The sequence below is a fragment of the Dendrobates tinctorius genome, unplaced genomic scaffold, assembly GCF_039654945.1.
Source record: "Dendrobates tinctorius isolate UK_male_01 unplaced genomic scaffold, ASM3965494v1 ptg000120l, whole genome shotgun sequence".
NCBI lineage: Eukaryota > Metazoa > Chordata > Amphibia > Anura > Dendrobatidae > Dendrobates > Dendrobates tinctorius.
The window spans coordinates 39,474,311-39,489,526 of NW_027361788.1; the positions used below are offsets into that span (position 1 = coordinate 39,474,311).

The following is a 15,216-nucleotide window of genomic DNA, read 5'->3' on the forward strand; positions in this document are numbered from 1 at the left end:
TATCGCTGTAAAGTCACCGATTTTGTGACGTTGCAGCGATATTGCTAGCGATATCGCTGCATGTGATACTTACCTCCGACCGGCTCCCCCGCTGGTTATCGCTGATCGCGCGAAAAGCTCCTGGACCATTCCTCGTCGGCCACTTCCTGCGGCGCTTCCTGTGGCGCCGACGAGCGACGCGTGGAGCCGGGCGGGAGGACGCAGGATCGCCGCGTCTGGCAGGTAAGTAGCGACCCCCGTCCCCAGCGATGTCGCTAGTGAGATCTGCCTGTTTGGCAGCTCACTAGCGACCACCCAGCGATGCACCAGCGATCCTGATTGCGTCATATCGCTAGTCGGGATCGCTGGTGCATCGCTAGGTGTAACGGTACCCTAACACAATGGGTGCAATCGCAGAGGATTCCTTGGAAAGAGGTGTATGTAAGTCAGAAAAGAAACCTGTCTGCAAGACCCTACAGGTAGGTGCTCATATCTCTCGGACACAGACAGAAGAGGCCCCTGTGCAAGGACAATAGGCCGTCTGCAGTCTACTATCTCATGATTATGCATAATTCTACCTGGTTGGAGATGGTAGTGACCCCCTTACACCTTGGGCACCAGGTAGCACAAATGGTATGTTCACCCCTGCTCTTGATTATGCTATATAACCACTTTTTTTGCTTAGATCTGTATTTTGCCATGAATAATTAACACCCAGCACAATGTTGCTGAGATTTATGGATATAGCTTGATAGAGCTGACAATATGGTATTAATAAAAGAATAGCTGAGTTTGGTGGTTGAGAGATAAAAGTTTTAGTGCACCATTTCATTTATATTCCTGTAATTCAGCTATCAGGCCAATTCTTATGGATGCTCCAACCAAAAAATAGATGATAAATGTATGATTGCTGGGTGGTGAGGCAGCTGAGATCCCCACCAATCCTGCAAAGAGCGGCCAAGAGTCCCAGTAGTGGACATGTGCGACCACCACTGTTTTAGACGCTGAATGACGTGATAGTTACATATGCTAACTATCACTCCATACATACAGGGGACATTGGGACCATTGATTTTGGGAATGATGGGGGTCCCAGTTGTTGAATTCCCAGAGATCAAACATTATATACCTTCAATAAGGGGCAGATATGACATTGGTGTAACCTTAGCAAACACAGGGGGCCACTTTTACCTCCAGAGAAGGTGCCTGATGATTAACTATTGGACTGTAAAGGGCCCAGATACTGTTCTTGCACTGGGACCCCTTCTATCTCTGTCTGCCCCTCTTCAAAGAGATGAGTGCAACAGAACTCATTGTTTAGATATACACCAAAAACATGCCTAAAAAAGGTTTCTATCATAAAAAAAAACTTATCCTGACTGGTATACATTTCTTTACTGTATACTTCTAATGATGCAAAAAAAAAAAGTTTCCGGATGTATATGGACCAACAGAGACCAAAGTAGCAGTCTTCTGTTGGGTAAAAAAAAGTCCCATGGATACATTTTGGTACATAAAACAAGAGCTTTTCCCAGCAAATATGCCAACTGCTGGCTCCAAATCATTTGTGACCATGGCCTAGAGTGCATGAAGATTACAAAGACAATGACTGCTCCCAAAACCAGTATTAACACAATCATGTTAAAAACTCACCCTGAGAGGACACCCAGGACCAGGTTCAACATGAAGAAGGACCCAACGATGATGAGAGGGATGAAATAAAGCCAGTTCCACATTGCTCCAACAGCATCGTTGGTCTGTAAATACAAAAATAATTGGTATTTAATAAGGGTTTCAATCATCATTGGACCTCTAGAGAGTCTAACAGAAGACATGCCCATTGGAAACAAACAATGGAGTTGAACACTACGGTATTTGTTTCCGTGAACTCACTTCATAGATGATGTGACCTTTGTGTGTGATGATATGTTCTGATAAGGTCTGATCCTCTTGACCACCATCTCCTCAGATGGTAACATGCACTGCTTGATGGCAATTACATTGGTACAGGAAGCCTCATAGGACTTTCAGGATGGTATAAAACTACCATTGCAGGAATAATGTATGCAATGTAACAAAAAAGTGTTGAGATTATTTACAGTGAAAAATATATCTTTCAGTCTGTAGAATAAGATAGTGGTGTCCTACTCACTGAAAATATCATGACTAGGTGGTATTGTGGTAATACAGTGCAGCGCCACCTGGTAACACCAAATCACTAGCGTTTAAAAATTGCGGTTTTGTTTTCCAAATTCATAGCAAAACTTTGGAAAACCTGCAGTCAGGTTTTTTAGACTCTCGCCATATCTAAGAGTATATAGATACAATGCTAAGAACAAACTAGCACATGGTAAGTTTTAAAGTACGAACATTTGTGAGAAGGAAGAGTAAGGTTGGAGAAGCAGAACCTGCCCCTTAGGCTGTGTGCACACGCTGCGGATTCTGCTGAGGATCCGCAGCGGTTTTGGTCCTGCGGATCCGCAGCAGTTTCTGCTGCGGTGTACAGTAGTATTATAACCTATGGAAAACGCAAAAAGAAATGACATGTCAATTCTTTCTGCGGATTCCGCTGCTCCATTGTAGAGATGATAAACCGCAGGGTAATGCGCAGATAAACAGCAGGTCTTCTGACCTGCAGATTTACCTGTGAATTTTACTAAATCCGAGCGGACAAATCTGCAGAGCATTCCGCAGCGTGTGCAGTGCACACAGCCTTAGCCTTTATCGCTGCCTGTATCTGTACACATGCAGCAGTGACTCCTTTCTTTGTAATTGTACATACTGAAGCAAATTTCTTTTTGCTTCCATAACTGATTCATATTTAATCGATGCCTCCAGACATTTCCTGCAGATAACAGGAAATGACTGACAAACCCCTGGACTGGAAACCAGTGCCTCAGTCCCAGGAGGGATAATCGTGCAATAAGGAGTGGGTGCTGATTAAACCCGGGCAGAGCAGCTTAACTTACAGAAAGCAGACATGAACTGAAAAATATATGCCGGAATATGGAAGAACATCTTTAGTTCAGTCTTATATAATTTGGGCAAAATTGCCAAAAAGTCATGTATTGCCCTCATGTATCTTGAAAATGTATTAATATTTTCATGAGGAGTTATAATATTGATAATTGACAACTTAAATGGGGTTGTCTGGGATTAGAAAAAACAAGGCTGGTTCCTTCCAAAAACAGCACCACACCTGTCCATGGGTTGTTTGTAGTACTGAAGCTAGGCCCTATTCACTTTAATGGAGCGGAGCATCAATGCCAAACACTACTTGTGGAACTGTGTAGTGCTATTCTTGGAAAAAAGTGACATAATTTTATTACCCTTTACAACTTCTTTAGAGAGGTTATCCATAGATATGTAGACTCGCTCACGTCGACATCGGAAGAGAGCGGTGCCGATGATGTGACGACCCTCAACTTGCCGATCAGTGGGTATTGTGCACATGCTTTTTTTCCCTAGACTACTAATTCACTCTAAAAACCTGCCAATTGTGCAGGTATGCAGGCTGTAACATTATCGGCTCTAGACATCATCGGATAATCCCTCAAGGGAGTCTTTTCACTGAATTTTTGGATCAAAAGTTTTAGTGGAGTTTGAGTTTTTAATTAAGATTTGGAGAGTTTTTTCTTAGTTTTTGCTAAAAAAAAAAAAAAATCCTAAAAAACCTCTGTCCACATGCCATTAGCATCACTATTGGACCCATACCCCAAAGGGCCCCTATACAAGTGTAGAGGGATGGACAAGGGAGACTGAGCAAGTGTAAGTGAACACCCCCATCAGCTGGACCAAACTGAAAGTGAAAGTAAAGAAAGAAAGAAATGTGCAAGCAGGAACCAAGAAGGAAGTACATGGTCCACAGAGGAACAGTTTTAAAGGACGACACCAGAAGTATATGTTACAATGGGAGGAGGATCTGGGGTTTGAACAGTCAATTGATGAATGGCATCGTAGCTGTGACACCCTATCGAAAGGTAGTCACCAGACTTCTCTTGTGGAGACTTCCTTAAAACTATTGCACAGAGTCAATTATGTACCGGAAAGAATTCATAGCATTTTTCCTAATTCCTCAGGAGACTGTTTTAGGGGCTGTGGATTATCTGGTTGACATGAAACATATTTGGCGGTCTTGTACAGTGGTTTCTGGGCTTTGGGAGAAGGTGATGCGTCTGATAGTACAGATGTATGGTGGACCGGTTGTTCTGGAACCTTCTACTCTTTTACTGGGAACCAGGCCTTCCCGGCTTCCAAAAAGTTTTCAGAAGCTAGTAAACTACTTATCTATGGCCACTAAAATCCACATTGCGGCAAAGTGGAAGTCGCCCTCACTGTCAATATCTATGGTGAAAGAGAAGATGACCGACATTATGTTATATGAAAGAATAGAAGCAACTAGAACCGACACGTGGGATTCTTTCTTCAGGGTTTGGCATCCCTGGATGGAGCTTCACTCAGATACTCGACTGGATCAGGCACTAAGGCTCTCTCCGTATCCAATTGAGAACTGGTTAGGACCTGGGACAGGAATCATATATGATCCTACAATAGTGGGATGCATAACTGCTTAAAACGCCCTGGATTGGTTATTGATGATACCATTATAGATTATTGGATATCGTATAATTAAATCCTATGTGCCTTTCCCTACCCTGTCTATGTCCTGTCTTCCCTTATATTATTTGAAGTTTATCCCTTGCATGGGAGTTCATAACTTGGACTTGGTTTAATAAGATTCTAAATAAAAATGTATTGAAACTAAAGGATGACACCAGGTCAGGTAACACCTGTGTCACAGTGACTAGAGATAAAAGGCCTGGCCAGGCTTAGAAGATGGAGTTGGCGCCAGAGCCTGCACCAGGGCAGGTAGTATGCCTGCGAGGTGGGCTTACAGCCACCATCATCACAGAAGAGTCCGAGATCGGTCAGATGCCGGAGAAGGCCTGAGTTGTGAGGAAGATCTGTGCCCCGCTCCAGTGGAAGGCTAACATCAGAGCCACAGCAGGCCCGAGGGACGCTGCGGCCGACGTATTGAGACGTGCTTGGAGAGCGAGACAGGCGGGGCGTCGTGAGCCAGCAAGCGAGATCCGAACGACTTCAGTCGAAGCTTGGGATACAGACTACATTGGTGAAGTACCGAAGAACAAAGCAATGCTGGTCAAGACCAAGAACCCAGATAATGTCAGTCAAGAGTTGAGGACCAGCTTCCCCCCACACTTTACCAGATCGAGGAAATGCGATCAAGTACCAAAGATACCTGAAAAATACGCGACCAGAGACTCTCACCTAGGCTGGTGATCAGAGGACACGAGTGTCACGAACGTGGTTTGTGGAACCACTGTGCCAGGGACCATAGAGAGCCTGGAGGGGCGTGATTAAGCGATCACCTGACTATTTACTAGAGCCTCTGATGGTGAGGTTAGACTTGGCTCCCAATGAACGCCTGGAACAACTGCAGGGCAGACCAACGGTCACGCAGCAGCTGGAACCGAAGAGCAGACAGGATGAAGCAGCTGGCAGAGCTTGTATTGGAGTTCAGCAGACAGAGATGGTATCAGAGAAGAGTTTGTGACATAGTGCAGCTATCATGATTTGCTTCAGAGTGCAGCAGGCAGAATTTGCTTCAGAGTGCAGCAAGCGGTATTTGCTTCAGAGTGCAGCAAGCAGGATTTGCACTTAGAGTACCGCAGGCAGAATTCGTACTTATAGTACAGAAGGCAGGATTGGTACTTGGAGTACAACAGGCAGGATTTGTACTTGTATGCGACCTTATACAACACAGACAAACAGGAAGGTTTCTCAGGCATCTTCCCAGTGGAGAGGAAGCAATATATACATAAAGCCTCAAAACCATTGGCTGGGGAGGAAATAGCAAGTGCACGCGCTGGCCCTTTAAGAGGGCGGGAGCACACGTGCCCTTAGAACATGGCCAGAGGCCCAGCTGGAAGCGCTGCTGAGAGCATGCAGAGCATGAAGGGGAGAGGAACCAACTGCAGCGCGGGTGAGTGAACTGATGGTTGCTTCCAGCACAGACCCACAGTACCGGGAGTGGACAGGGGGAAAGCTGCAGATGAGACGGTGTCTGGTTGACCCTGAAGAGGTCCAGAAAGTGTTATAAGACTTTGCCAAGGCCCGGAAATCCACAAGGGTGCCATAGAGACTGTTCCCACCAAATACAATGTTTGCCCTCTTCCCGGTTAGACCAAGGTTGGACTGTAGACCCCGAACTGATCTCGAAGACATATCTCTTGTAATTTACTAACCAATATATCTCTATGCATATAATTGCCTGTAAATCATACTGTGAATATTCTTCTTCTTTGATTTATCTGTGATAATGATCTTTCCCGCATTTAACCCCATTAAGTGAATAAAGTAGAAGTAGATTTTTGATCCCACTTGTCTCCACTGTTGCGTACTGATCACCTGCATTACACAAGAACAGTATGTGGGTCCTTTACAGCCCAATAGCTCATCATAATTCAAAATTTCACCTGCTTTAGAGGTGGTAGTGGCCCCCTTACCTCTTTCGCTCTTTTTAAGGCTACCTAGATTGCACCAATGATCTGTCCACACTTGCTTAGGATCCTGTAACAATGGACTGATAGACCTAGGTTGAACCAATCGTATGTTCACCCTTGCTTACGATCCTGTAATAATTGACTGTTAGCTGACCTATGGAGGCATGTTTTTTGGATAGATGTCCAAGGACGTACATATTGCTAAGGCAGAAGAGAGGGACCCAGCCCATGTTAGCTACATCCCTTTTTTCATGAGTAGTGAAAACCTTTGTGCTGATCCTCTCTCCATAGACCTAATAAATAAGAGTGTGATGAATTGTCCTAAGGATCCTGAAAAGGAAGCAAAGATGGAAACTGGACTCTGAGAAGGTGGCAGCACCCTCTCCCCCCTACACATTGTTTTTTTTCATCACCCAATACTGTAAGAAATATCATGCCTAAAATTCAAAGCAAAAAAAAAGCCAGTGCCGTAAATGTGAGTCAGGTCGTTCTCCCAGAAGACTCCTTCTGCCTCCCATCTCCACTCCCTGCTAATGTGATTTAACATCCGCCTCGCCAACCAAAAGCATTAATAATTAACCCATTCACCCTGCCCTGCTCTGTGTAGTCTACACCAAATCGTTTCCGCTGCTCTACAGAGGACAACCGGCCCCAAGTAATTTTCAATTACCGTATTTTTCGGACTATAAGATGCACTTTTTTCCTCTAAAAATGTAAAGGAAAATGGGGGGGGGTGCGTCTTATAGTCTGGATGTACTGGCTCTGGCTGTGGTGGGGAGCAGCATTGGAGGAGCAGCGTGTCACAGGAGGCAGGAGCCAGCTGCTTCGGCTAACTCCTGGGCCCACTGCTAAAGAGAAATGGATATTCACTGCATTCCACGCCCATGGGCGTGGAGGGCACTGAATATTCATTTCTCTTTAATAGCATCTTGTTATGATTAGCATGGGCCCATCCTTATGATTGGCCCCCACCCACCCCTATCCTGGTATGCATGGCCCCATCCTTATGATAGGCCCCCACCCACTCTCATCCTAGTATGCATGGCCCAATCAGAAAACATTTAAAAAAACAAACCATTACACTTACATTCCTGGCTCTCCCTTGCAGCGTCCTGCTCCGTTGCCAGCAGCTGATTTATGCTCGTAAGCAGCGCATGGCAGGGACATCATGCACTGCTTGCAAGCCGAAGTGCAGCTGCTCAAATTCTCACTGTTCTGCACACTGGGACTGTGCTCACAAAGAGCAGTTAGTATTCCGGCAGGTGTTCTCTGCTTGTGAGCAGCGCATGACGTTCCTACCATGCGCTGCTTACAAGCATAAAGCAGCTGCTGGCATCAGAACAAGATGCTGCGAGGGAGCACTGAGAGGGTAAGTGTAATTTTTTTTAATGTTTTCTGATGGGGCCGTGCATACCAGGATGGGGGTGGGTGGGGGCCAATCATAAGGCTGGGGCCATGCATACCAGGACTGGGATTGGGGTCAGTCATACCAGAATAGGGATGGGGCCATGAATACTAGGATGAGATGGGGGCCCTGCATACCAGCATAAGGATGGAGGCCATGCATACTAGGATGAGATGGGGGTCCTGCATACTAGGATGGGGATGGGGTCATGCATACTAGGATTAGATGGGGGCCTGCATACCAGGATAGGGATAGGAATGCAGCTACACACCAGGATAGGGATCAGAGGGCCATGCATACCAGGATAGGGATGAGGGATCCATGCATACCAAGATAGGGATAAGGGATCCATGCATACAAAGATAGGGATGAGGGGTTCATGTATACCAGGATAGGGATGAGGGGCTATGTGTATCAGGATGGGGATGAGGGGACCATAAATACCAGGATAGGGGATATTAAGTACAGAATTGATCACATTTTTTGCTTCGATTTTTTTCTCCCTAATTTTCTCCTCTAAAACCTAGATGCGTCTTATGGTCCGATGCGTCTTATAGTCCGAAAAATACGGTATCCCAGTTTAAAAAAACCCAAACAAATGTCCTAAATCTGGAGCCCATGCTTGATAAGCCAAAGAGGCTGGCTGTGACACTGAGGGCCATCATACACCTGGAGCGGGGGCCAGTAGCGTAGTTATCAGTGGAGCAGAGGGGGGGGTCGCCCAGGTCCCCGCGTTCAGAGGTACGCTACTGTAACTGTATCGGCGAGCACATTGCGCAGTTACAGTTACATTCTGCGGCAGAGCAGGGAGAATCACTCTCCATGTTCTGTCATCCGGCCGCTATGGGGCCCCTGAGCAGGCGGTGGGGGGCCTGGTGCCAGCAGTGGGCACCCGCCCATCATCGCAGAGTCAACTGTATCAGCATCTAGCCGATACAGCTGAACGCACTGATGAGAGAAGGAGCGTTATGCTCCCTCTCCCATCATCCCCATCTCAGCGTCTGACGTCACCGACGCCGACACTGACAGCGGGCACGATGACATCACTACCCGGCGCCCGCAGAACGGAGATGAGCGTGAGCTCGGAGCAGCGCAGGAACCAGGAGGAAAAGAGGTGAGTACTTATTATTTTTTTAATGGGGCAGCATTATAATAAAGAAGCTGCCTATGGGGGTTCATTATAATATAGAGGCTGCCTTTGGGGAGTGCATTATACTATAGACTGTGATTATGGGAAGTGCATTATACTATATTAAGGACTATCTGGTGTACTATGCTTTATGAAGTCTATCTAGGGAGCCATCATACAGTGTGTAGATTATAGTGACAGGGCCATGATACAGTGCTGGTTTGGTGGATATTAAGGGGTCATTTTATATACAGTGAGGGGGCATTATAATGTGTATAAGAGAGCATCATACTTTGTATAGGGGAGCTGTACAGGGGGGGGAGACACAGGACATTATTAAATGTAAAGTGGGCACTTATTGTTTTAGGAGAACTCAGGTTACTGTGACTGTCAAAGAGGCAAACAGGGCAATATTACATTTTAGGGGACAAAATGTAGACACTATTTTCTAGGGCACCTGCACCCGGCATTACTATATTCTACAGGGTTGTTTTAGAATTGAGTGCACAGAGAACCACACAGAAGGTGCAGTAATAGGGACACATACGGCAGCAGCGGCTCAGCATTGGGGTATCAACAGGATGAGCAGTTTGTGCAGGTTGGGAAGAGTCCCGTTTCAGACAGTGCTGAAAATGTGAGAAGTGAAATGTGTCTTTGTTGTATTCTCTGCAGCCGAGTCCTGACTGGAAGAATTTGTCATGTTGGTCTGGGCCAGATGGAAAAGACGTGAAAAGTGAACGATTCCATCAGAAAAAACATCAGCGGTAAGTCATTATCTGTAACTCTGCTGTAATCTTATATGTTCCTTAGGACTGGTATTATTTACTACTGACCATATGGCGGTAATATCAATATTGGTCTTTATAGAGATTATTTTCAGTAACAGTGCGGTCATCTGCTGAGGTTCTCCTCCACTATTAGGGTGCATCACACAGTTATAATCAAGGTTACCTGTTAGGGACGTTTTATCCCGCCTGAACCAAAACCCTAGCTACACCTCTGGCAGGGGTGGACATATCACTGGTACAACCTGTGCAGCCGATCACATAGGACTAATACCATCTCCAACACAGCCCTTTTTGGCGTTCATCAGACTGATATACGGTAATGTACAAAAGTTTAAGTCAGAATAGAAAAAATGCAAAATAAATGAACAAAACAGAAGTGCAAATCCCATCAATATTTGGTGACAGCCCTTTACCCTCAAAACAGTATCAATTTTATTTTAATATCCCTTTTCAGACTGCCCCATCCATTGTATTTCATTGACGAGACAGACGACGCTAGGACTATCAGCCGCCACGAGGTGGATTTGTGGGAGGAACGGCCCCCGTCGAGTGTCCGGGCCGGAATCAAGGGAGCCGTCATCTAGGTTCCGGGGGAAACGATTCCCGGGGGACAGAATTCGGGGACAGACCATTGTGAGAGACAGATGGGCTGGGGGAGGGACCAGTATAAAAGGGGCGGGGAGTCCCCGGGACGATGAGTCAGCAGACCGGGACAGAGGCAGCAGGAGACCGTGGGAGGGACTGAGAGCTAGAGCGACTTGCCAGTGCCAGGGAAGACGCTCACTGAGGACTCCAGAGGGACGGCGCCAAGACGATCATCCGGGACTTGCTGCCCCGCTCCAACCTGCGGCCCCAGTCCAGCCCGCGGCCGCCCTGCGGCCTGTTCCCCACCGCCCGCAGCCGCCCTGCTCTCACCAGTGGCCGCGGCAAGTACAGCACCGTCGGCGGCCACCTCTGTCCCGCTTCGGTCCACGGCAGGGGCCGAGCCTCTGCTTGCCGCGGATTCCCAGTCGCAGCTGTTAGCTGCGCAGGTGGCCTGCCCTTCGCCACCCCACATCGCTGCCGCTTGCCCCAGTCCGGGGGCTGCGGCCCATCCGTCCAAGGACTCCGCCGGGGCCTGTGGTGCTCCAGTGTCATCAGAGCGCCGTTGCGCTCGAAGACTCCGCCAGCGATTCAGCAACTGGGCCCAGCAACTGCTACGCCGAAAGACCACCATCCCGAACGGCGAGGGACATCTGGACTGCTAAGTTGACTATATAATTAAGGACCTGTAGTCGGCCATACCGCGGCCCTATAGTGACCGGCTATTGCCGGACGTAGTCGTGTTCTACCCCGTTGGTGTTTGCCCCTGCGAGGGCAACTCTTGTTACCCCTTTGGTTGATCAGGCCGTGACTGAGGAAAGTCACCTCCAGTCCGATAAACGTTATTATTAATAGCACCAAACCGGCTCGCGATTCGTTACTGCATCCTGCGCACCTGTGAGTACCACAGATTTCTGGTGACTGCGCATTTCCACATATTTAGCTTTGACAATTTTGATGGCCTTGCGCACAAAACGGGGGGTTATATATTTCTATATAGTTAGTAATATCATTATGGTTTATCATGGAATCCTCGTTTTAGCGCCATTAATCATGGAGCGCCACAGCAAACGTTGGTGCACTGGGAAATGTCTCCAATACCCAAGACTGCTGATAAATGATTGTGCTACAGTGTGCAGCAGACACGTCCATTACTCAGCGGGATAAATGCATCCCCATATTACGTATAAGAGTCCGTGACGCTGTTGTTAGAAATGTCATGGCTGCTTTGTAAGCAGCCATTTCTGGACGTGTCTACAGAAAAAAAAAAAAAAAAAATATATATATATGTCTGGTTTAGTCATTTTTACCTTTGTTAAAGATATTTTTAGATGGCTCCAACCCTGTGTCCTCTTTGTTTTTACTCTGGAGGGATGGCTGCCATGAGCATGCGCATTAACAGGAAATGGCTTAGGGGCCATTAAACCATAATCCTGTCTGTACATAGAGAGGAATCGAATGTACAGACATGCCCATGTTAGATCTGGCATAAAAAGGATTTATGTATTACCCTTGAGAGGCCATCGGTAGTGGGCGCCTGCGCATTGCACTAATGAAGTCGAGGTCTGAAAAGGATGGTTGTGACTTTGCAACCAATAATCGTATGTTCATGTGGCGCCCCTGAGGGTTCAGTCGCCACAGAGGTACTGCACCTCATCCAGAGGTGTGGTACTCCACTCTCAGGTAAGGAGGGAGCACCACCCAGAACTCAAACACCTGCACCCTACACACACTATAGCAGCAGGGCACCATAGAGAGGAGGAGGGGAAGCTTAGAGCACGGGAAGTAGAGTTCAGTGAGAGTGTGGAAGGAAAGGGAGCAGATGTGCTGACAAGCAGCTCCCTGGAAGTCTTAGTGAAACAGACAGAAAGAAGCTCCCGTAGAGCAGAAGGGGTCTTAGGGGCACAGGACGTGCAAGAGCCACTCGTGGGGCCCGATTCAGACTTGGAGAGACCAGGTTGCATGGGGGTACCGGCCCCCTAGCCTAGTGGAGAAATCACCAGACTCAACTAGCAAGGTGGAGGCAGGGGCACCTCTAGGTGTTCCAGCCACAAGCCACAGTTATCTTTGCTGGAAAGGCAGCCATAAGGTAGCAACAGGACGCAGAGAGGATGTCACCTGATAAGGTCAATGGCTGCTGGCCTGGGACACTGACTATGAGGTGTTGGGCAGGAGAGGCAGAAAGCCAGCACTGTTATGAATGGGTCACCGAGGAGGATGACAGCAACAGACTAAGCCACTAGAAGACCAGAGAGGTTGGTAACTAAGCGGATTGCAGACCCCTGATCCTATCCACACAACTAGCAGTAGCCGTGGAGCGTTCCTACGATGGCCTAGATGCTTCGTCACAGCCGGAGAACTAACTAAGCCTAAAGACAGAAAGGTGAAATCTAAACTGCTCTGGAGCAGATCCCCAAAGGAATAGACAGCCCCCAAACATATATTGTCGGTGAGACAAGATGAGACACAAACACAGGCAGAGAACAGACTGAGCAAATGGTGGGGCCCAAGCTGTCTAGACAGGACAGGACAGGACAGGACAGAAAAGATACTGTCTGCAATCACGCACAAAACCCTGAAAAAGTCCAACACTTCTTGTATACAAAAAACCTGAGGTCACACGACCTCACCCCCGCTCGATCAGCACTTTGGTATAAACTGGAAGCAAAGCAAAAAGATACTAACATAACAGGGGACTGAAAAAGCTGTAACATATGAAGCAGGGCCCAGCGCTGCCCCCAGCAGGTAGCATGCTGAACCCTAGCAGCAAAGCAGAGAGCAAAAAAAAAGGCACAACCAGATTAGATGCAAAGGATTAGCAAAAGAATCACTTAACTGAACCATGCAGATCAGGCAGGGGACAAAAGAACTCCAAATGCACAAGGAGGAAATCACCAGCAACCTCCAAGAACAGCCAGTTCAATTATATGCTCCCAGCCAGCAATCCCAGGCTCCCAATTATCGCCGTCAGGTGGAGAACCTCCATCCACCTTGCCAGCTCCACTACTCTCAGCAACCGTCAGAGGGAGCAGAGGGAGCTTCGGCTCAGAACTTCGAGCAAGGGAATTCACAACAGCACAGTGAGACAACCAGGAGAGGCATATACTTAAGGTAGTCCTGGAAAGGTGTATCCTGATTTACCTGGGATTTTGCTGGACCTCTCACCTGGAGGACACAGCACCAAGCGAGCTTCTGTGCATGCCAAAACAGAGAGTAAACCCTTGGAACTGCACCCAGCTGCGTCCTCTAATTATTCCTGCGTCACCTGCCCTGCACCATATCCACCAACATCACCTTTAACATCTACATCCAAGCTGCCTTGGGATACAGCTCTACCTATGGAAAGCTATACAGTCTCTGCTGCCCTGTCACCATCCCAGAGGATCCGCATTGCAGCGTCGGTCCCCTGACCGAATACCACAGGTGGCGTCACGAACACTTTATTATAAACTTTACAAACTTTATTTATCTCTTGTAAATATCCCTTTAATTGGACGCCCAGGGTCACGGATCAGGTCACTGCTGCTGTGACGCTTCCCCTTTAAGAACCGGCCCGGTACTGAGTACCCCACGGCCCTAGCGGGCGATCCATTCACACACAGCATTACTGCGGTGTTTTATTCTGCACTGAAAAATAGTGTTCAAATAAAAAAGCATCATTTTTCCTGGCTGAAGGGATTTTTTTACATTCATGTGAATTTGTGAAAATTGTTGCAAAAACGCTGAAGTAACCTGCTGCAGATCTGAAAAAAATGCACTGATGGTTGAATTACGGGACAAAGCAGTGTGTGTATGCGATTTCAGAAATCTAATTACGGTAATTTTGCTTGTTCTGTACAATGCTATGTATTTTGCGCACCACATATGCTGTGTAAAACACACAGCAAAAGCGCTGCGGTTGCGCCAGGTGTGAACATGCCATAATGGGGATTCTGGTTGCATGTGGCATAACACGACTGGAAATGGGATTCAATTGTGACAAGTTTGTCGAATGCAGGTCATAAATCCCAAATCACATGCTACTTCCAGCCAGGTGACTTCAATGCCCCAGCTAAGAACTTCAGATTTGCCAGCATAGATCTTAATGTAAAAGGAACCTAACATAATCAATTATTACCTTTTAGCAAATGCAATAAATATACAGATGGCTGCAACTGTAATGCAGCAGTATACAGAGAGGTGCAACCATACTATGAGCATGCAAGCATTAAAAGGGTTGTCTCAAGTTTGTAATCACTCTTTGTGACTGCAGACTCTGAATCCTTATAGTGCGCACAGTGCATGCTGTCAGGATACTCCAGTGCCGTCTCCAGGAACGGACGATCATGTGATCACAAGTTTGTGATTTGCATACTCCTGGCCAGATTCTGGATAGATATATCCAGCCTGGCTCAATTCACTTGTATTGAGTGAAGCTGTGCACGTTAGAGTTGAGCGACTTTGGTCGGATCAGGTTTCGTGAAACCCGAATGAAACAAAATTTGAGTCGGATGAAACTGGTCCGACTAGGGCAACAAAAGTCGGAGTGGATGAATGTCACCCGCTCAATGCCGACTTTTATTCCCCATTGACTTGCATTGGGGTCGGATTTCGGACGAAACTCCGACTTTTTTTTGCCCTAGTCAGACCAGTTTCAACCGACTCAAATTTTGTTTCATTACGGGTTTCACGAAACCCGATCCGACCAAAGTCGCTCAACTCTAGTGCACGTCTAGTCAGCATGTGACCGCATGTATGCAAACTGCATAATTCCAGTCACACTGCCAGTACTGGAGAACCCTGACGGCATGCACACTGCACATAGTGATT

The 15,216-nt window shown here is 47.1% G+C and overlaps 1 protein-coding gene across 1 annotated transcript in view; it reads right to left on the minus strand.

Moving 5' to 3' along the window:
- Positions 1 to 15,216, minus strand: part of CACNA1B (calcium voltage-gated channel subunit alpha1 B) — a 443,201-nt gene that overhangs the window by 234,824 nt on the left and 193,161 nt on the right. Inside the window, exon 7 of the mRNA XM_073541186.1 lies at positions 1,633 to 1,736. Coding sequence (XP_073397287.1) covers positions 1,633 to 1,736 — 104 coding nt within the window. The remainder of the gene's footprint in view (positions 1 to 1,632; positions 1,737 to 15,216) is intronic.